Source organism: Heterodontus francisci, chromosome 1, assembly GCF_036365525.1.
Source record: "Heterodontus francisci isolate sHetFra1 chromosome 1, sHetFra1.hap1, whole genome shotgun sequence".
In the NCBI taxonomy this organism is placed as follows: domain Eukaryota; kingdom Metazoa; phylum Chordata; class Chondrichthyes; order Heterodontiformes; family Heterodontidae; genus Heterodontus; species Heterodontus francisci.
The window spans coordinates 46,503,167-46,525,966 of NC_090371.1; the positions used below are offsets into that span (position 1 = coordinate 46,503,167).

The 22,800-nt window shown below is 46.1% G+C and overlaps 1 protein-coding gene across 5 annotated transcripts in view; it reads left to right on the forward strand.

Annotated features, from left to right (window-relative positions):
- Positions 1–21,049, forward strand: part of katnal2 (katanin p60 subunit A-like 2) — a 125,789-nt gene extending 104,740 nt beyond the window's left edge. For 4 of the 5 annotated variants that reach the window (XM_068030112.1, XM_068030121.1, XM_068030152.1 and 1 more), the window contains 2 exons: positions 14,110–14,212; positions 20,090–21,049. In XM_068030112.1, the coding sequence (XP_067886213.1) occupies positions 14,110–14,212; positions 20,090–20,229 (243 nt within the window). In that variant the 3' untranslated portion in view covers positions 20,230–21,049. Of the gene's footprint in view, positions 1–3,024; positions 3,154–14,109; positions 14,213–20,089 lie in introns of those variants that run through there. The other variant, XM_068030131.1, reaches the window with a different exon arrangement.
- The last annotated feature ends 1,751 nt before the right edge of the window (positions 21,050–22,800 follow it).

Here is a 22,800-nt window from a genome sequence, read left to right on the forward strand (position 1 = left end):
CCCAGTCAAAGCAGAAGAAATGTGGTCCGAAGAAGTTGGATCCAGTGTAGGAAAAGATATGCTCTGGCAAGGTTGAGTGCTACCCCCAACCCTTAGGACAGACTTTTGGGTATTCACCCTCCAGCAAACACCAGCTGAGGAGACAGAGGCCTCATGTTGATGTTGAACATGGGAAGGGTGTGTGCCCAGGACACAGTTTTATTTTATTCATTCGTGGGATGAGGGTGTCGCTGGCTAGGCCAGCATTTATTGCCCATCCCTAATTGCCCTTAAGAAGGTGATGGTGAGCTGCCTTCTTAAACCACTGCAGTCCTTGGGGTGTAGATACACCAACAGTGCTGTTAAAAAAGGTAGTTCTAGGATTTTGACCCAGCGACAGTGAAGGAATAGCGATAAAGTTCCAAGTCAGGATGGTGTGTAGCTTGGAGGAGAACCTGCAGGTGGTGGTGTTCCCATGCATCTGCTGCCCTTGTCCTTCAAGGTGGTAGAGATTGCGGGTTTGGAAGGTGCTGTTGAAGGAGCTTTGGTGATTTGCTGCAGTGCATCTTGTAGATGGTAGACACTGCTGCCACTGTGCATCGGTGGTGGAGGGATTGAATGTTGAAGGTGGGTGCTAATCAAGCGGGCTGCTTTGTGCTAGATAATATAAAAACAGAACGTGCTAGAAAAACGCAGCAGGTCAGGCAGCATCTGTGGAGAGAGAAGCAGAGTTAATGTTTCAGGTCTGTGACCTTTCATTAATACCTTCACCCCAAAACCTGCAGCGGTTCAAGAAGGCAGCTCACCATTACCTTTTTTTTATTTGCTCATGGGATGTGGGCTTCGCTGGCTAGGCCAGCATTTATTGCTCATCCCTAATTGCCCTTTCCCTTCTTGAGGGCAGTTAGGGATGGACAATAAATGCTGTCCTAGCCAGCGACGCCCACATCCCACGAACATTCAATAAAAACTCCTCTGAACTTTCTGTTGGGTTACGTGAACAATCGGCATGGACTTGATGGGCCAAATGGCCGCCTTCTGTGCTGTAAATGACTCTATGACATTTTCCCAATGACAGACGTTAGGTTAACTGGCCTATACTTTCTAGGTTTCTGTCTTTCTCCTTTCTTCGACAGAGGTGTTACATTTCCGGTTCTCCATTCCGCTGGGACCTTTCCAGAATCTAGGGAATTTTGGAAGGTTACAACTAATGCATCCACTATTTCTGCAGCCACTTCCTTTAAGACCCTCAGATGGAGGCCATCAGGTCCAGGGGACTTCTCAGTTTATGGCTCCATTAGTATTCCCATTGTTTTTTCTCTAGTGGTAATGATGGTTTTAAGTTCCTCCCTCCCTTTTGCCTCCTAATTTTATGCTATGGTTGGGATGCTTTTTGTGTCTTCTACTCTGAAGACAGATACAAAATACTTGGTCAAAGTCTCTGTCATTTCCTCGTTTCCCATTATTAATTCCCCAGTTTCACCCTCCAAGGGACCAATGTTCACTTTAGCACTCTTTCATTTTTATATATTTGTAGAAGTTTTTTACTGTCTGTTTTTATATTTCTTGCTAGTTTTCTCTCATACTCCAGTTTCTCCCCCTTTGCTGGTTTCTAAAATTTTCCCAATCTTCTGTCCTACCACTAATCTTTGCAGCACTATACACCTTGACTTTCAATTTCATACCACCTTTAACTTCCTTAGTTAGCCCTGGATGGTGCATCCTTCTGGTGGAGTCTTTCTTTCTCAATGGAATATATCTTTATTAAGAGTTATGAAATATCTCCTTAAATGTCTGCCACTGCTTCTCTAGCATCTTACCTTTTAACCTATTTTCCCAGTCCACTTTAGACAACTCTGTCTTCATATCCTGGTAATTTCCTTTATTTAAGTTTAAGACACGAGTAATTGACTCACATTTCTCACCCTCAAACTGAAAATGAAATTCTATCATGTTATGATCACTCTTGCCTAGAGGATCCTTTACTATGAGACCTTTAATTAATCCTGTCCCATTACATATTTCCCAGTCCAGAAATGTGAAGTGATTCATTAGAAGTGTAAAGTGATTCATTTTGGTAGGGAGAACATGGAGTGACAATATAAAATAAAGGGTGCAATTCTATAGGAGGTGCAGGAGCAAAGGGACTTAGGTATATATGTACATAAGTCATTGAAGGTGGCAGGACAGGTTGAGAAAGCGGTTAATAAAGCATGCAGTATCCTGGGCTTTATTAATAGGGGCATAGAGTACAAAAGCAAAGACGTCATATTGAACTTGTATAAGATATTAGTGTGGCCTCAGCTGAAGTATTGCGTCCAGTTCCGGGCACCACACTTAAGGAAAGACGTGAGGGTATTGGAGAGAGTGCAGAAAAAATTCACGAGAATAGTTCCAAGGATGAGGTACTTCAGTTATGAAGATAGATTGGAGAAGTTCTGACTGTTTCCTAGGAGAATAGAAGGCTTAGAGGTGATTTGATAGAGGTATTCAAAATCATGAGGGGTCTGGACAGAATGGATGGAGAGAAACTGTTCCCACTCGTGAAAGGATCGAGAATGAGAGGACACAGATTTAACGTATTTGGTAAGAGAAGCAAAAGTGACAGGCGGAAAAACTTTTTCACACAGAGAGTGTTTAAGGTCTGGAATGCACTACCTGACAGTGTGGTGGAGGCAGGTTCAATTCAAGAATTTGTCATGCTAGGCCCCACCTGCCAAGAATGAGGCACATTAATTTTGTCATGAGCATTGATTTTAAAATGTTGCTGGAGCGAGTAAATGACTTGTCAAATAGATCAGCCGTGGCTGGAAAAAGAACATTTACATACTAACAGACATCAAAGGTGAGGAAGCGCATTCCAAGGCCTGCTAAGGAGGATACAATCCACAAGGGCCAGGACTGGTTAGACCAGCTGGTCACATGACTAACTGGCTGTTCCAGGATTTTGTTTTGAACTGGCCACAGAGAGTTTGAACTTAGAAAGACTGTTTTCTCCTGGACTGAGAAGATCTCTCCTTTCTGCTCCCATCTCTTTCTCACAAGCCTCTGAATCCACTGAAGACACATGAATCCCAAGAGAGAAAGTCTCCTACAGCGAACAAGGTTTAAGAAGAATACTGGGCCCCAACGAAAAGCAAGATCTATCTACCAATCAAGGCCTCTACAGTGAGCTCGAAGAACCATAACAAAAACTCTTCAGATATTGCCTCAAACTTTTCAACTTTATCTTTTCTTCTGCTCTTTTCTGTCTCGATTTGCATGTGTGTATTGCGTATGCATGCTAACATGGGCACGTCATGTATACTTAGGTGTCAACCGAATTAGAGTTTAAATTTAATAAATTTCACTTTTCTTCTTTAAACTTAAAAAAACTTGTTTATGCTGGTTTCTTTGCCTTATAATTGGGAAGTGGTGAACAAGGATTCACCAAGGGGGAGCTAAAAACACGTGTTTAAAATTAAACCCTGTTACAGTAAGACCAGGTGCAGGCTAAGAGGGACCCTGCGACTCCTTTCTCACCTGGTCGCAACACATTCAAAAGGGAATTAGACTCTTATATGAAAAGGAAGAATGTGCAGGATTACGGAAGAATGGAACTGAGTGAATTGCACTTTCGGAGAGCTGGTGTGGACATGATGGGCCGAATGGCCTCCTTCTGCACTAACAATTCTGTGATTCTGTGAGATAGCCTGGCCCCTGGTAGGTTCTAGAACTTATTGTTCTAAGAAACTGTGCCGAATACACTCTTTGAAGTCATCCTCCAGGCTACCTTTATCAATTTAATTTGCCCAATCGATGTGAAGATTGGAATCATCCACGATTATTGCCATACCTTTCTTGCAAGCCACCATTATTTCTTGATGTATACTCTGTCCTTCTTTGTACCCACTGTTAGGGGGCCTATGAACTACTCCCACCAGTGACTTCCCTTTACTGTTTCTTATCTCCACCCAACTGATTCTACATCTTGATCTTCTGAACCAAGGTAATTTCTCTCTATTGTACTGATCTCATCCTTTATTAATAGAGCTACCCCACCTCCTTTTCCTTTCCTCTGTCCTTTAGAAATGTCACATTTCATTGAATATTCATGTCCCAGCCTTGGTCACCTTGCAATGGTTGGATTCCGCTGGGGCCACTCAGCTCCTGACCTCATTACAGCCTTGGTTCAAACATGGACAAAAGAGCTGAACTCAAGAGGTGACGTGAGAGTGACTGCCCTTGACATCAAGGCAGCGTTTGACCGAGTGTGGCATCAAGGTGCCCTAGCAAAACTGGAGTCAATGGGAATCAGGGGGGAAACTCTCTGCTGGTTGGAATCGTATCTAGCGCAAAGGAAGATGGTTGTGGTTGGTGGAGGTCAATAATCTGAGCTCCAAGACATCACTGGAGGAGTTCTTCAGTGTAGTGTCCTAGGCCCAACTATCTTCAGCTGCTTCATTAATGACCTTCCTTCAATCATAAGGTCAGAAGTCGGGCTGTTCGCTGATGATTGCACAAAATTCAGCACCATTCGCAACTCCTCATATACTGAAGCAGTCAGTGTAGAAATGCAGCAAGACCTGGACAATATCCAGGCTTGGGCTGATAAGTGGTAAGTAACATTCACTCCACACCAGTGCCAGGTAATGACCATATCCAACAAGAGAGAATCTAACCATCTCCCGTTGGCATTCAATGGCATTACAACCTCTGAATCCCCCACTATCAACCTCCTGGGGTTACCATTGACCAGAAACTGAACTGGATTAGCCAAATACCGTGGCTACAAGAGCAGGTCGGAGGCTAGGAATCCTGTGGCGAGTAACTCGCCTCTTGTCTCCCCAAAGCCTGTCCACCATCCACAAGGCACAAGTCAAGAGTGTGATTGAATACTCTCCAATTGCCTGGATTGGTGCAGCTCCAACAACAATCAAGAAGCTCCACACCATCCAGGACAAAGCAGCCCACTTGATTAGCATCCCATCCACCATCTTCAACATTCACTCCCTTCACCACCGACACAGTGGCAGCAGTGTGCACCATCTACAAGATGCACTGCAGCACACACCAAGGCTGCTCAGGCAGCACCTTCCAACCCCACAACCTCTACCACCTAGAAAGACAAGGGCAGCAGATGCGTGGGAACACCACCAACTGCAAGTTCCTCTCCAAGCCAAACACCATCCTAACATGGAACTATATCGCTGTTCCTTCACTGTCGCTGGGTCAAAATCCTGGAACTCCCTTCCTGACAGCACTGTGGATGTACCTACTCCACATGGACTGCAGCAGTTCAAGAAGGCAGCTCACCACCACCTTCTCATGGGCAATTAGGGATGGGCAATAAATGCTGACCTGGCCAGCGATGCCCGCATCCCATGAAACGAATAACAAAAAAAAGGTCATTGTATCATACTCACTTCTATTTGTGCTATTAACTTATCCATCCTGTTACGAATGCTGCGAGCATTCAGATAAAGAGATTTTAATTCTGTCGTCTTACCATTTTTCTCTACTCTGGCCTTATTTGCTGGCGTACTCTTATGCTCTGTTCCTTTCTGTCACACTCTGGTTCTCGTAACCCGTATCATTACCTTGCACTGTTTCCTTGTCCTTTCTGTTTAATTTCCAGATCTCGCCTTATGTGAACCCTGCCCCCCACTATTTAGTTTAATGCCCTCTCTACCGTCCCAGTTATACAACTCACCAGGACAATTCAGGTGAAGGCCATCTCAACAGTACAGTTCCCTCTTTCCCCAGTACTGGTGCTAGTGCCCCATGAATCAAAATCCACTTCTCCCGCACCAATCTTTGAGCCATGTATTTATCTCTCTGAGTTACCCTCTGCCAATTTGCTCGTGGCTCAGGTAGTAATCCAGAGATTATTACCTTTGTGGCTCTGTTTTTTAACTTAGCCCCTAGCTGCACATACTCCCTCAGCAAAACCTCTTATTAGTTCTACCTATGTTCCCCTCCAAAGAACAAGAACAAAGAACAAAGATAATTACAGCACAGGAACAGGCCCTTCGGCCCTCCAAGCCTACGCCGATCCAGATCCTCTCTCTAAACATGTCGCCTATTTTCTAAGGTTCTGTATCTCTTTTCTTCCTGCCCATTCATGTATCTGTCTAGATAGATCTTAAAAGACGCCATCGTGCCCGCATCTACCACCTCCGCTGGCAACGCGTTCCAGGCACCCACCACACTCTGCGTAAAGAACTTTCCACGCATATCCCCCCTAAACTTTTCCCCTTTCACTTTGAACTCGTGTCCTCGAGTAATTGAATCCCCCACTCTGGGAAAAAGCCTCTTGCTATCCACCCTGTCTATACCTCTCATGATTTTGTACACCTCAATCAGGTCCCCCCTCAACCTCCGTCTTTCTAATGAAAATAATCCTAATCTACTCAACCTCTCTTCATAGCTAGCGCCCTCCATACCAGGCAACATCCTGGTGAACCTCCTCTGCACGCTCTCCAAAGCATCCACATCCTTTTGGTAATGTGGCGACCAGAACTGTACGCAGTATTCCAAATGTGGCCGAACCAAAGTCCTATACAACTGTAACATGACCTGCCAACTCTTGTACTCAATACCCCGTCCGATGAAGGAAAGCATGCCGTATGCCTTCTTGACCACTCTATTTACCTGCGTTGCCACCTTCAGGGAACAGTGGACCTGAACACCCAAATCTCTCTGGACATCAATTTTCCCCAGGACTTTTCCATTTACTGTATAGTTCACTCTTGAATTGGATCTTCCAAAATGCATCACCTCGCATTTGCCGTGATTGAACTCCATCTGCCATTTCTCTGCCCAACTCTCCAATCTATCTATATTCTGCTGTATTCTCTGACAGTCCCCTTCACTATCTGCTACTCCACCAATCTTAGTGTCGTCTGCAAACTTGCTAATCAGTCCACCTATACTTTCCTCCAAATCATTAATGTATATCACAAACAACAGTGGTCCCAGCACGGATCCCTGTGGAACACCACTGGTCACACGTCTCCATTTTGAGAAACTCCCTTCTACTGCTACTCTCTGTCTCCTGTTGCCCAGCCAGTTCTTTATCCATCTAGCTAGTACACCTTGGACCCCATGCGCCTTCACTTTCTCCATCAGCCTGCCATGGGGAACCTTATCAAACGCCTTACTGAAGTCCATGTATATGACATCTACAGCCCTTCCCTCATCAATCAACTTTGTCACTTCCTCAAAGAATTCTATTAAGTTGGTAAGACATGACCTTCCCTGCACAAAACCATGTTGCCTATCACTGATAAGCCCATTTTCTTCCAAATGGGAATAGATCCTATCCCTCAGTATCTTCTCCAGCAGCTTCCCTACCACTGACGTCAGGCTCACCGGTCTATAATTACCTGGATTATCCCTGCTACCCTTCTTAAACAAGGGGACAACATCAGCAATTCTCCAGTCCTCCGGGACCTCACCCGTGTTTAAGGATGCTGCAAAGATATCTGTTAAGGCCCCAGCTATTTCCTCTCTCGCTTCCCTCAGTAACCTGGGATAGAGCCCATCCGGACCTGGGGACTTGTCCACCTTAATGCCCTTTAGAATACCCAACACTTCCTCCCTCCTTATGCCGACTTGACCTAGTGTAATCAAATATCTGTCCCTAACCTCAACATCCGTCATGTCCCTCTCCTCGGTGAATACCGATGCAAAGTACTCGTTTAGAATCTCACCCATTTTCTCTGAGTCCAAGCATAACATTCCTCCTTTGTCCTTTAGTGGGCCAATCCTTTCTCTAGTTACCCTCTTTCTCCTTATATATGAATAAAAGGTTTTGGGATTTTCTTTAACCCTGTTTGCTAAAGATATTTCATGACCCCTTTTAGCCCTCTTAATTCCTCGTTTCAGATTGGTCCTACATTCCCGATATTCTTTCAAAGCTTCGTCTTTCATCAGCCGCCTAGACCTTATGTATGCTTCCTTTTTCCTCTTAGTTAGTCTCACAATTTCACCTGTCATCCATGGTTCCCTAATCTTGCCATTTCTATCCTTCATTTTCACAGGAACATGTCTCTCCTGCACGCTAATCAACCTCTCTTTAAAAGCCTCCCACATAACACATGTGGATTTACCTTCAAACAGCTGCTCCCAATCTACATTCCCCAGCTCCTGCCGAATTTTGGTATAGTTGGCCTTCCCCCAATTTAGCACTCTTCCTTTAGGACCACTCTCGTCTTTGTCCATGAGTATTTTAAAGCTTACGGAATTGTGATCACTATTCCCAAAGTAGTCCCCTACTGAAACTTCAACCACCTGGCCGGGCTCATTCCCCAACACCAGGTCCAGTATGGCCCCTTCCCGAGTTGGACTATTTACATACTGCTCTAGAAAACCCTCCTGGATGCTCCTTACAAATTCTGCTCCATCTGGACCTCTAACACTAAGTGAATCCCAGTCAATGTTGGGAAAATTAAAATCTCCTATCACCACCACCCTGTTGCTCCTACATCTTTCCATAATCTGTTTACATATTTGTACCTCTATCTCACGCTCGCTGTTGGGAGGCCTGTAGTACAGCCCCAACATTGTTACCGCACCCTTCCTATTTCTGAGTTCTGTCCATGTTGCCTCACTGCTCGAGTCCTCCATCGTGCCCTCCTTCAGCACAGCTGTGATATCCTCTTTGACCAGTAATGCAACTCCTCCACCCCTTTTACCTCCCTCTCTATCCCGCCTGAAGCATCGATATCCTGGGATATTTAGTTGCCAATCATGCCCTTCCCTCAACCAAGTCTCAGTAATAGCAATAACATCATACTCCCAGGTACTAATCCAAGCCCTAAGTTCATCTGCCTTACCTACTACACTTCTTGCATTAAAACAAATGCACCTCAGACCACCAGTCCCTTTATATTCATCATCTGCTCCCTGCCTGCTCTTCCCCTTAGTCACACTGACTTCATTATCTAGTTCCTTACAGGCTTTTGTTACTACCTCCTTACTGTCAACTGACCTCAATTGGTTCCCATCCCCCTGCCACATTAGTTTAAACCCTCCCGAACAGCGTTAGCAAAAGCACCCCCAAGGACATTGGTTCCAGTCCGGCCCAGGTGTAGACCGTCCAATTTGTAATAGTCCCACCTCCCCCAGAACCGGTCCCAATGTCCCAAAAATCTGAATCCCTCCTTCCTGCACCATCTCTCAAGCCATGCATTCATCCTGACTATTCTTTCATTTTTACTCTGACTATCACGTGGCACTGGTAGCAATCCTGAGATTACTACCTCTGAGGTCCTGCTTTTTAACTTGGCTCCTAACTCCCTAAACTCTGCCTGTAGGACCTCATCCCGTTTTTTACCTATATCATTGGTGCCTATGTGCACAATGACAACTGGCTGTTCACCCTCCCCCTTTAGAATGTTCTGCAGCCGATCTGAGACATCCCTGACCCGTGCACCTGGGAGGCAACATACCATTCGGGAGCCTCGTTTTCGACCACAGAACCGCCTATCTACTCCCCTTACAATCGAATCCCCTACGACTATAGCCCTTCCACTCTTTTTCCCGCCCTTCTGAACAGCAGAGCCAGCCACGGTGCCATGGACCTGGCTACTGCTGCCTTCCCCTGGTGAGCCATCTCCCTCAACAGTATCCAAAACGGTATACTTGTTTTGGAGGGAGATGACCGCAGGGGACTGCTGTGCTGCCTTCCTGCTCTTTCTCTGCCTTTTGGTCACCCATTCCCTTTCTCCCTCAGCAATCCTAATCTGCGGTGTGACCAATTCACTAAACGTGCTATCCACGACCTCCTCAGCATCGCGCATGCTCCAAAGTGAGTCCATCCGCAGCTCGAGAGCCGTCATGCGGTCTAACAAGAGCTGCAGTTGGACACACTTCCTGCACGTGAAGGAGTCAGGGACATCAGCCATGTCCCTGAGCTCCCACATTGGGCAAGAGGCTACTCCAAGTTTCTTCTGCAGCTCGAGGAGAGGTCCTTAACCCTGGCACTAGGCAGGCAACACTGTCTTCGGGACTCATGCTCTCAGCTGTATCTATCCCCCTAACACTACTGTCCCTTACTACAACTACATTCCTTTAACTCCCCCCCCCCACCCCCACCCCACTCACTTGAATGGCCCCCTGCACCACAGTGCCGTGGTCAGTTTGCTCATGTTCCTTGCAGTTCCTGCTCTCATCCACACAATCTTCAAGAATATCGAACCTGTTTGACAGTTGCAAGGGCTGAGGCTGCTACACTGCTACCTTTTGGATCCCCATACCTGCCTATTTTAAAGGGACATCTCTTGTCCTCTAGAATCTTTGGGAATTGGAGTGAAGAGCTGCAGCCGCCTGGACTGCTGGAGGATCAAGGGAGTCATAGAGTCATTTACAGCATAGAAGGAGGCCATTTGGCCAGGCTCTCCATGGAGCAATCCAGGCAGTCCCATACCCTCCCCATTGCCCTGCATTTATTTTCTTCAAGTCATGGCAGCTGCCAGGAAAGCAAGCATACACATGGAGGACATTGAGCCCTTCCTGTTGATAAATCTGCGTGGCCGGTAACTGGGTGCTTTGATGGCCACATGGGTGCAATCAATGATGCCCTGCACCTGGGGAAATCCAAAATGGTGGCAAAACCCACTGCCCTCTGTGCCTGTGAGGCCCATCTGTCCAAAGTTGAATGGAAAAGAAGGCATCAGTGACCTGCGAGATGCAGTGATGTGCAGCTGTTTGCGAGATGCCGCGAAGATCCACAGCTAATCCTTGGAAGGAGGCAAAGTGGAGAAGTTCAAGGCCACAATGACTTTGATGACGACTGGCAGGGCATGGAGACCAGTGCTGCGAGATGTGAGGTCTCCAGCGATGAGGGCACAGATGTCTGTGACCATCTGCCTGGAGAGTTGCAGTCTCCAGTGGCACTGGTTCGTGGTCATCTCCAGGTAGCTCCTTCTTCGACAGTAGATCCTACGCTGAGAGTATGGCCTCCGTGTCCTTCCTGCCTCTCACCCCTGCCCTTCTGATCCCTTCCAGCTGAGTATGTTGCTCTTCACTGCCTCTGGGCCCAAAATCTGAGAGTTGTGACCCCATTGCAAACTGTAGCCTTCCTTGTGCTCAGGTGCTCCCCCCAATTGTGCTTGGTAGCCTTGCTCCCTACTGTTATGCCTCCACGATGCCAGGTGGTTGACGACCGCCAGCACTGCCTGAGCGCTTACTGCCCAGTTTCCCTGCCACCTGTGCTGCGCCGATATCACGTGTCTCCTAGTGTGTCCCCTCTGCGCTGCTCACCTTTTCATGGGGCCCAGGTAATTCCCTGGGGCAGCCATGACTGGCTCCACACTGCATGCCCACCTACTTTCAGCTGGTCTGTCCCAGTCTGCATGCATCCTGTGTGCCCCCTTGAAAATCTCAATATCCCCATTGAACAAGCTCAATGAGCTCTTTAACCATCTTCATTCCCCTTCATTATGTATTGGGCAGGATCGTGGGCCCATCCTCCCGCAGACCTGCAGAAACTAGCAGTGCTGGAATGGTGTCAGGAACCCTGCACACCGGCTGGTGCTGGTACTTTTGTCCCCTTCCTGCCTCAATTCCTGCCCCTGGCAGGACCCGAAAATTCAGCCGAGTCTGTGGGAGAGACAGCAGCTGAGGGAATGTGCATGAGAAACAAGTGAGGGATTGGGCGCTGGATGGAGCAGAGTAGATGCATGAGTGTGCACAGCAGGAAGATGAGCGAGTGAGGAAGGTGCATACAAAAGAGGCAGATAGATGCAGGAGCGTGCACAGCAGACACCAACAGCAGGAGCAGACAGGTAGACAGTTGCAAGATTGTGTGCAGGAGCATGCAGAAGATGCAAACCAGTACTGGCACCAACGAATGTGCTGACAGGTGCATTCCGATTACGCCACCGTCTGGAGAAACTGTATGTGCGTGCAAGTGCAGTGCGAGACAAGAGCACATGCGCCTTCCAATCGGCGTCAGGAATTACAGTCACAGAAGATAGTTAATGGCAGAAATGTGCATGGGAGGGAGGTATGGGAGTGCATGCAAGAGAGAGAACATAAGGAAGAAATAGGAGGAGTAGGCCATTCAGCCCCTTGAGCCTGTTCTGCCATTCTGTAAGATCATGCTGATCTGATTGTGGCCTCAACTCCACTTTTCTGCCTGCCCCCATAACCCTTGACTCCCTTGTGGATCAAAAATCTGTTTAACTCAGCCTTGAATATGTTCAATGACCCAGCATCCACTGCTCTCTGGAGTAGAGAATTCCAAAGATTAATGACCCTCTGAGAGAAGAAATTCCTCCTCATTTCTGTCTTAAATGAGTAACCCCTTATTCTGAAACGGTGCCCCCTAGTTCTAGATTCTCCCATGAGGGGAAACATCCTCTCAGCAGCTACCCTGTCAAGCCCTCTCAAAGTCTTGTATGTTTCATTATGATCACCTCTCATTCTTCATTCGCAACTCCTCAGATACTGAAGCAGTCTGTGTCCAGATGCAGCTAGACCTGGATAACAGCCAGGCTTGGGCTGATGAGTGGCAAATAACTTTCGCACCACACAAGTGCCAGGCAATGACCATCTCAAACACGAGAGAACTAACCATCTCTCCTTGATGTTCAATGGCATTACCATCACTGAATCCCCCACTATTTACATCCTGTGGGGTTACCACTGACCAGAAACTGAATTGGACCAGCCACATAAATATTGTGGCTACAAGAGCAGGTCAGAGGCAGGGAATTCTGTGGCGTTTAACTCACCAAAGCCTGTTCATCATCTACATGGCACAAGTCAGGAGTGTGATGGAATACTCTCCACTTGCCTGGATGGGTGCAGCTCCAACATTCAAGAAGCTCGACACCATCCAGGACAAAGCAGCCCACTTGATTGGCACCCCATCCACCACCTTCAACATTCACTCCCTCCACCACTGACGCACAGTGGCAGCAGTGTGTACCATCTACAAGATGCACTGCAGCAACTCACCAAGGCTCCTTTGACAGCACCTTCCAAACCTGTGAACTCAACCACCGAGAAGGACAAGGGCAGTGCCTCCAAACTACACACCATCCTGACATGGAACTATATCGCTGTTCCTTCACTGTCACTGGGTCAAAATCCTGGAACTCCCTTCCTAACAGCATTGTGGGTGTACCTACACCCCAAGGACTGCAGCGGTTCCAGAAGGCAGCTCACCACCACCTTCTCAAGGGCAATTAGGAATGGGCAATAAATGCTGGCCTAGCCAGCGATGCCCAAATCCCATGAATGAATAAATAAAAACCTTCATTCCAGGAATAAAACTAGTGAACCTTCTCTGAACGGCTTCCAATTCAATTATGTCCTTCCTTAAGTAAGGAGACCAAAACTGTATGCAGTTCTCTAGGTGTGGTCTTACCAATGCCCCATACAGCTGTAGCAAGACTTCCCTACTTTTGTACTCCATTGCCCTGCAATAATGGCTAACATTCCATTTGCATTTCTAATTTGCTGTAACTGCATGCTAACATTTTGTGATCCATGGAAGACTACGGATCAGGTGCTGGAAAGTGGGATTAGATTGGGCGGCTAGTTTTTTCAGCCAGCGCCGACATGATGGGCTGAATGGCCCCCTTCTGTGCTGTAACCGTTCTATGGTTCTATGTACAAGAACACCCTGATCCCTCTGTCCTGCAGCATTCTGCAGTCTCTCGCTATTTAAATAATATTATGCTTTTCTATTCTTCCTGCAAAAGTGTATATCCTAACATTTTTCCACCTTATACTCCATCTGCCAAATTTTTGCCCACGTACTTAACCTATGTATCTCTTTGCAGGAGGTGGGCAGCTACAGAAGCGTGTACATGAAGGAGGCTGACTCATCCAAGCATTTCCCCATGTGAATCAAACTTGCCTTCATTATAAATTTATTTTTTTGCAACTTTTCTTTGTTTTTCCAAATCTGATTGCATGATTTAATTTTCATAGCAGCTTTGATTTTTAATCCAATCCACCCAGTGGGTATGAGGTGGGTTTGGGTCAAGATGTTCTTGTTCCTGCTCGGCAAGTTGGATTAAAATCAGGGCTAATGTGACTTTCCTGTGGGAACAGCTCAGAGACATCAGTTTAGACTTGACAAAAATGCAACCACGTTCCCAGCACCGGTTCATTCTGTGCTTTCTCCAACAGGAAACCGACGGCTATTCTGGTTCTGACATCAAGTTGGTTTGCAAAGAGGCAGCTATGCGACCTGTGAGAAAAATCTTTGATGCACTAGAAAATCACCAAACAGGTAGACTGAAGTAAACGTGTTAGTGGCACAAAAATAATCAGTAAAATGTTTCAAATTGTAATCTAATGATGTGCATGAAACAAATCTCTGTATGGTTTCTGGTGTGCTTTATTTAAAGGCTACGGTTGCTGACAACACAACCACTAGGTCGCGAATTATTGGCACATGTGCAAATGCAGCCTCATTCATTGAAACGTCACTGTTTGCGACATCTCAGGCAGCTGTCAGTAATAAAGATGGCGCTGCTCAATTTGTCCCAAAAAAACAAATTAAGCCCAAACCCCCTCAATGGCTGCAATTGCCGCCTCCATCCCAGACCCAACAGTACCACGCTCGCTCCAGGCCTCGCTGTTCCCCCCCACCCCCACAACCATCCCCTGCCACACGATCCCTACCTTACCCACCTCGGCCACTGGCTCCCTGTCTTGCAGTTTTCCCCACCCCCAGCCACTCGCTCCCCATATTGCCACTTCTCCCCAACCCCTCGCAGCTCCTCTCTCCCCGCCTTGCCCCTTCACCCCTCGGCCGCTCACTTACCACTCCCAACCCCGCTGCTTCTCTGGGCGGGGCGGCAGGAAGCGAGCAGCGGGGATGTGGGGGGGAGGGGGGAATGCAGCGAGGGAAGAGGTGAAGCGGGGACTGAGCAGCCGAAATGGTGAGATGGGGAACAAACAGCTGAAACAGCAAGGCGGGGGAGTAAGCGGCGAGGGGGGATGGAGCAGGAAACTGAAAGCAGCAATTGAGGCTTCATCCAGGGAGAAGACTCGGAGGGCGGAGTTCCAGACCTGTAAGTATAAAAAACTTACCTCCGGTAAAAGAAAACTGAAAAAAAAACCTGAAAAAGTGACATCACAGGAAAGCTGTGACCTGATTGGCTGGTAGGGAATTTGTACTGAATTTGAAAATAAAACATTGATAAAAATTGATTAAAACCCTAATTAACTAATTAATTAATAAGTAGAGTAAATAAACCGGAGGGAGGAGATTACTGAATTTAGTTAGCATTTAATATTTATAGTAGAAATCTAGCACTAGGGACCATATAGTTAATTGTAACATAATTTAGTAAGGATTTAATAAGTATTTATTTATTTTAAATGAATTTATTAATTGGTGATAGAAATGTCAGTTAGAGGGGTAAAGTGCTTCACCTGTAAGATGTGGGAGGTCCGTGATGCTTCCAGCGTTCCGGACGACTACATCTGCAGGAAATGTACCCAGTTGCAGCTCCTCACAGACCACATGGATCGGTTGGAGCAGCAATTGGATGCACTTAGGAGCATGCAGGTGGCAGAAAGCGTCATAGACAGGAGTTTTAGAGAAGTGGTTACACCCAAGGTGCAGGCAGATAGATGGGTGACCGCTAGAAGGGACAGGCAGTCAGTGCAGGAATCCCCTGTGGATATCCCCCTCTCTAACAAGTATACCGTTTTGGATACTGTTGGGGGGATGGCCTATCAGGGGAAAACAACAGCAGCAGCCTGAGCAGTGGCACCACTGCTGGCACTGTTGTTCAGCAGGGAGGGACAAAGCGCAGAGAGCAATAGTTATAGGGGACTCGATAGTCAGGGGCACAGATCGGCGCTTCTGTGAACATGAAAAAGACTCCAGGATGGTATGTTGCCTCCCTGGTGCTAGGGTCAAGGATGTCTCTGAACGGACAGGGGGCATTCTGAAGGGGGAGGGTGACCAGCCAGAGGTTGTGGTACACATCGGTACCAACGACATAGGCAGGAAGAGTGACGAGGTCCTGCAGGGGGAATTTAGGGGTGTTAGGTAGAAAGTTAAAAGACAGGACCTCTAGGGTTGTAATCTCGGGATTACTCCCTGTGCCACGTGCCAGTGAGGCTAGAAATAGGACGATAGTGCAGCTAAACATGTGGCTGAACAGCTGGTGTAGCAGAGAGGGTTTCAGATATTTGGATCATTGGGATCTCTTCAGGAACAGGTGGGACCTGTATAAGAAGGACAGGTTGCATCTAAACTGGAGGGGTACAAATATCCTGGCTGCGAGGTTTGCTAGCGTCACTCGGGAGGGTTTAAACTTGTGTGGCAGGGGGGTGGGAACCAGAGCAGTAGGACAGCAAGTGAAATAAATGAGGGTGAACTAGTGGTCTGAAGTGCATTTGTTTCAATGCGAGAAGTATAACAGGTAAGGCAGATGAACTTCGAGCTTGGATGAGTACTTGGAACTATGATGTTGTTGCTATTACAGAGACTTGGTTGAGGGAAGGACAGGATTGGCAGCTAAATGTTCCAGGATTTAGAAGCTTCAGGCGGGATAGAGGGGGATGTAAAAGGGGTGGGGGAGTTGCATTACTGGTTAAGGAGAATATCACAGCTGTACTGCGGAAGGACACCTTGGAGGGGTCATGCAGCGAGGCAATATGGGTGGAGCTCAAGAATAGGAAGGGTGCAGTCACGATGTTGGGGGTTTACTACAGGCCTCCCAACAGCCAGCGGGAGGTAGAGGAGCAGATAGGTAGACAGATTTTGGAAAGATGTAAAGGTAACAGGGTTGTAGTGGTGGATGATTTTAACTTCCCCTATTTTGACTGGGACTCACTTAGTGCCAGGGGCTTGGATGGTGCAGAATTTGTAAGGAGCATCCAGGAGAGCTTCTTGAAACAATATGTAGATAGTCCAACTAGGGAAGGGGCCATACTGGACCTGGTATTGGGGAATGAGCCCAGACAAGTGGTCGAAGTTTCAGCAGGGGAGCATTTCGGGAACAGTGACCAAAATTCCGTAAGTTTTAAAGTACTTGTGGATAAGAGTAGTCCTCGGGTGAAGGTGCTAAATTGGGGGAAGGCTAATTATAACAATATTAGGCAGGAACTGAAGAATTTAGATTGGGGGAGGCTGTTTGAGGGTAAATCAACATCTGACATGTGGAAGTCTTTCAGACGTCAGTTGATTAGAATCCAGGACTGGCATGTTCCTGTGAGGAAGAAGGATAAACTTGGCAAGATTCGGGAACCTTGGATAACGCAGGATATTGTGAGCCTAGTCAAAAAGAAAAAGGAAGCATTCGTAAGGGTTAGAAGGCTGGGAACAGACGAATCCCTTGAGGAATATAAAGACAGTAGGAAGGAACTTAAGCAAGGAGTCAGGAGGGCTAAAAGGGGTCATGAAAAGTCATTGGCAAACAAGATTAAGGAGGATCCCAAGGCTTTTTATACGTATATAAAGAGCAAGAGGGTAACCAGGGAAAGGTAACTCAAGGAAAGAGGAGGGAATCTATGTGTGGAGCCAGAGGAAATGGGCGAGGTACTAATGAGTACTTTGCCTCAGTATTCACCAAAGAGAAGGACTTGGTGGATGATGAGCCTAGGGAAGGGAGTGTAGATAGTCTTGCTCATATCGTTATCAAAAAGGAGGTGTTGTTGGGCATCTTGCAAAGCATTAAGGTAGATAAGTCCCCAGGGCCTGATGGGATCTACCCCAGAATACTGAGGGAGGCAAGGGAAGAAATTGCTGGGGCCTTGACAGAAATCTTTGTATCCTCATTGGCTACAGGTGAGGTCTCAGAGGACTGGAGAATAGCCAATGTTGTTCCTTTGTTTAAGAAGGGTGGCAAGGAGAATCCAGGAAATTATAGGCCGGTGAGCCTTACGTCAGTGGTAGGGAAATTATTATAGAGGATTCTTTGGGACAGAATTTACTCCCATTTGGAAACAAATGAACTTATTAGTGAGAGGCAGCATGGTTTAGTGAAGGTGAGGTCGTGTCTCACCAACTTGATCGAGTTTATTGAGGAAGTGACGAGGATGATTGATGAAGGAAGGGCAGTGGATGTTGTCTATATGGACTTCAGTAAAGCCCTTGACAAGGTCCCTCATGGCAGACTGGTACAAAAGCTGAAGTCACACGGGATCAGAGGTGAGCTGGCAAGATGGATACAGAACTGGCTCGGTCATAGAAGACAGAGGGTAGCAATGGAAGGGTGTTTTTCTGAATGGAGGGATGTGACTAGTGGTGTTCCGCAGGGATCAGTGCTGGGACCTTTGCTGTTTGTAGTATATATGAATGATTTGGAGGAAAATGTAGCTGGTCTGATTAGTAAGTTTGCGGACGACACAAAGGTTGGTGGAGTTGCGGATAGTGATGAGGATTGTCAGAGGGTACAGCAGGATATAGATCGGTTGGAGACTTGGGCGGAGAAATGGCAGATGGAGTTTAATCCGGACAAATGTGAGGTAATGCATTTTGGAAGATCTAATACAGGTGGGAAGTATACAGTAAATGGCAGAACCCTTAGGAATATTGACAGGCAGAGAGATCTGGGCGTACAGGTCCACATGTCACTGAAAGTGGCAATGCAGGTGGATAAGGTAGTCAAGAAGGCATACGGCATGCTTGCCTTCATCGGTCGAAGAAAGAGTATAAAAATTGGCAAGTCATGCTGCAGCTGTACAGAACCTTAGTTAGGCCACTCTTAGAATATTGCATGCAATTCTGGTCGCCACACTACCAGAAGGACATGGAGGTTTTAGAGAGGGTACAGAGGAGGTTTACCAGGATGTTGCCTGGTCTGGAGGGCATTAGTTATGAGGAGAGGTTGGATAAGCTCGGATTATTTTCACTGGAACGACAGAGGTGGAGGGGTGACATGATAGAGGTTTACAAAGTTATGAGTGGTATGGACAGAGTGGATAGTTAGAAGCTTTTTCCCAGGGTGGAAGAGTCAGTTACTAGGGGACATAGGTTTAAGGTAAGAGGGGTAAAGTATAGAGGGGATGTGCGAGGCAAGTTTTTTACACAGAGGGTGGTGAGTGCCTGGAACTTGCTGCCAGGGGAGGTGGTGGAAGCAGATACGATAGCGACGTTTAAGAGGCATCTTGACAAATACACGAATAGGATGGGAATAGAGGGATACAGACCGAGGAAGTGCAGAAGGTTTTAGTTTAGACAGGCATTAAGACCGGCGCAGGCTTGGAGGGCCGAATGGCCTGTTCCTTTGCTGTACTGTTCTTTGTTCTTTGAGGCAGAGATGGCGGGAGAGAGCGGGGTACTGTTGGAGGGAATGGAGGCAGCGATTGTGGCCATTACGTCTGATGTGATTGCTTGGTGGCATTGGCACGCACATGCATGGATTCATATTGGCAAGCTGGCAAATGTTCGGACGCATGGATGACTTTGGCGATCGCTTTGCGTTGTCAGGAAACACTCTGTTATTTAAATATCTTTATTTGTATTGCTGAACCCTTTTAAAAAAATTATAAATATACGACTAAAGGGAGTATTTGCTTGTTATTTAACCAGCCGCAATACTGTGGTGGTCTGACATTCTGAAACTAGATTAGGCTGGAATAAATTTACATGGCACCTCTATTTTAAGTTTTATGCTTGTTTGGCTCACTATAGCAAGACAATTGGGCCTTGGGCCTCACATATCAAATTGGCAAGCTGATGACCATTTGAGTTTTGAGCTTCTGCATTGCCAACAGCAGACTTCGGGTAGGTCTGGGGGAGGCGATGACGGGGAAATTGGTATTGGGAGCAACAAGATGGCTGCATTCAGGGCAAATCAATTTGTTAAAGGAGGCATCATATGGGCCTTTAGGCAACTTATAGGTGGAAATAAATGGCCTGATGCTTGTTTCAGGCATGGCTGCTGGCTGCAAGAGCAAAATACAGCAGATTCTGGAAATCTGAAATAAAAAACAAAGTGCTGGAAATACTCAGCAGGTCCGGCAGCATTTGTGGAGAGAGAAATAAAGTTAATATTTCAAGTCTACTCCAAGCTCATGCAGGTCTAATCAGTCTATGTGAGCTGCATTTGACATGAGTGGGAGTGCACAGCCATGATTATCACCTACTCTGGTGTTGTATTTCAACTAAAATGCATACAATTTTCATTTCTTTTACATTCAGGAAAAAACAGTCTACCCATTTTTCAACTGGAAACAGTTTCCACAAATGATGTTCTTGATGTGATAATTCACACCAAACCATCTGCTAAGAATCTTTGTCAGAAATATACTGCCTGGCAGCGTGAATACGAGTCTGTATGAATTGGAGCCTGCAAAGAACAAGCACCTACAACCAATCACTGTCTCTTTCAAATTGAAGGCTAGGCTTATGGCAAACACCACCTGCTGCACTTTTAAAGTGAAACTGTTCTCTTTTTAAGAATGTGCTGGCACTTAATCGCCAAATGTCTACAAAGTTTTGCTATGTTGAAAATTCAATGGGAGAAACATTTCTGGACTTGCTTCTGCAGGAGTTTTAGGACTAAAATAGCAACATGCAAAGCTGTGGCTCAGACAAAAGTCACCAGGAACAACACTCACATGTGCAACTCAGTGATTGAAGCAAATGTTGGACTGTCCCTGACGGAAAACATTTCACAATATATACAGATACAACAAGTAGGGAGAGAAAACCACTTCAAATAAAATTGTACAAAAGAAGAGCTAAAGTAGCTCACACCATTTTTATGAGATGTGATTGGACTCTTGAAGCTAATCTGTGAAACCTAAAGAATTTCAGTTATTACCTGGGAATTGAGATTTGTTGGCCCCTTGATCCATTCACCACAGATAGCTGCTTCACGACATGCCAAGATTAAGTCCTGTATTCCAGAGCCATTATTTACCTTATTGACAGTCAATGGACCAAAACCTGCCCAGCATTTTCTTTTTAGTTCGTTACCTTTAATTCAAGTTACCTTTCTTACAAGTGTGTGGATTTAAAAATATTTTTTGGTAAGTTACACCTACACCTGTATGTTCCGTCATGGCTCAATGGGCTGAATGGCCTCCTTCTAAGCTGTAAATTACTCTATGATTATTACCTGTGAACTGTCTGTGGGATAGGGAAATAAATTGTTTTGCTGCCTAGAATGTTTGAGTGCCCTAAATTGTTTTTAAAACCAAGTAACAATTAGTTTCTAATTCCTTTTTTGAGTTTGGTACTGTTGCAGACTTCTTGTCATTTAATGGTATTACACTTAGAATACTAAAATACCTGTACTTTGTGAGGCAGATTTGTGCACAATAGTGAGGGCGACAACTGGATGTTTAATGAGTCTTCTCTTAGTCATCTGTAACCGTAAATAAACTGGAAATCCATTCAAAAATGTAATTTTATATTTCAGTCCTTTAACTATCTTCACTAAAATTTTAAACAAACTGCACTAACCGATTTCCTGTGGCATTGCTAACAGTAAATAGGATAGTAATAGCAGAAAATGCTGGAAATATCCAGCAGGTGAGGCAGCAACTGTGGAGAGAAGCAGTTTCCCTAAAACTCTCTTTTTCTCTCTCCACAGCATTTTTTGTTTCTATTTCAGTTTTCCAGCATATGTAGTATTTTACCTTTTTGAAGTAGCAAAGCAAGTTGTTTTGCAAGAAATGATAAGGTGGAGCTGTGACCCTTTAAGGCCACAAAGCCCACAAATTGAGTAACTGAGCTTCAGATCATTTGTAGTTCAGTCAGGTTATTTGGCCAGGGAACTTTCCAAATCAAACTGTTCTGAGATCAATTGTTCTTCAGGGTGCAGCCCACGACTGTAGTTTGTGATTTTTTTCAAGTATAATTTTTAAAGACAACAAAGAAGCTACACACATTGTGGTTCTCGAGATGTTTTCCCCACGTTGCAAATGAGTAGTGCTGGTTCTTTATACTTTTTAAAAGCAGGTAAAGAAATTTGCATTGCCTAGTACAAGATAGCCTAAGTATGATGGGCATCTGAAGTTTGACAGCAGGAAATACACACATATGTAAAAGGTTTTTTATAACATTTAAATCCTGCATCGAGAGCGCACGAGCTCCCATTACACTTTTTTGCACCACTTTTTTATTGGCTCAAAGTAAAGCAGTAGCAAAACAACTGAAGATGTAGGGAATGTACAAATTAAAAGCAAGGAAAGTGGCTAATATATGTGGATGTATTGTACTTAGATTTCCAGAAGGCATTGGATAAGGTGCCACATCAAAGGTTATTTTTCTTTTCTTTTGGGCCTCCTTATCTCGAGAGACAATGGATACGCGCCTGGAGGTGGTCAGTGGTTTGTGAAGCAGCGCCTGGAGTGGCTATAAAGGCCAATTCTGGAGTGACAGGCTCTTCCACAGGTGCTGCAGAGAAATTTGTTTGTTGGGGCTGTTGCACAGTTGGCTCTCCCCTTGCGCCTCTGTCTTTTTTCCTGCCAACTACTAAGTCTCTTCGACTCGCCACAATTTAGCCCTGTCTTTATGGCTGCCCGCCAGCTCTGGCGAATGCTGGCAACTGACTCCCACGACTTGTGATCAATGTCACACGATTTCATGTCGCGTTTGCAGACGTCTTTATAACGGAGACATGGACGGCCGGTGGGTCTGATACCAGTGGCGAGCTCGCTGTACAATGTGTCTTTGGGGATCCTGCCATCTTCCATGCGGCTCACATGGCCAAGCCATCTCAAGCGCCGCTGACTCAGTAGTGTGTATAAGCTGGGGATGTTGGCCGCTTCAAGGACTTCTGTGTTGGAGATATAGTCCTGCCACCTGATGCCAAGTATTCTCCGAAGGCAGCGAAGATGGAATGAATTGAGACGTCGCTCTTGGCTGGCATACGTTGTCCAGGCCTCGCTGCCGTAGAGCAA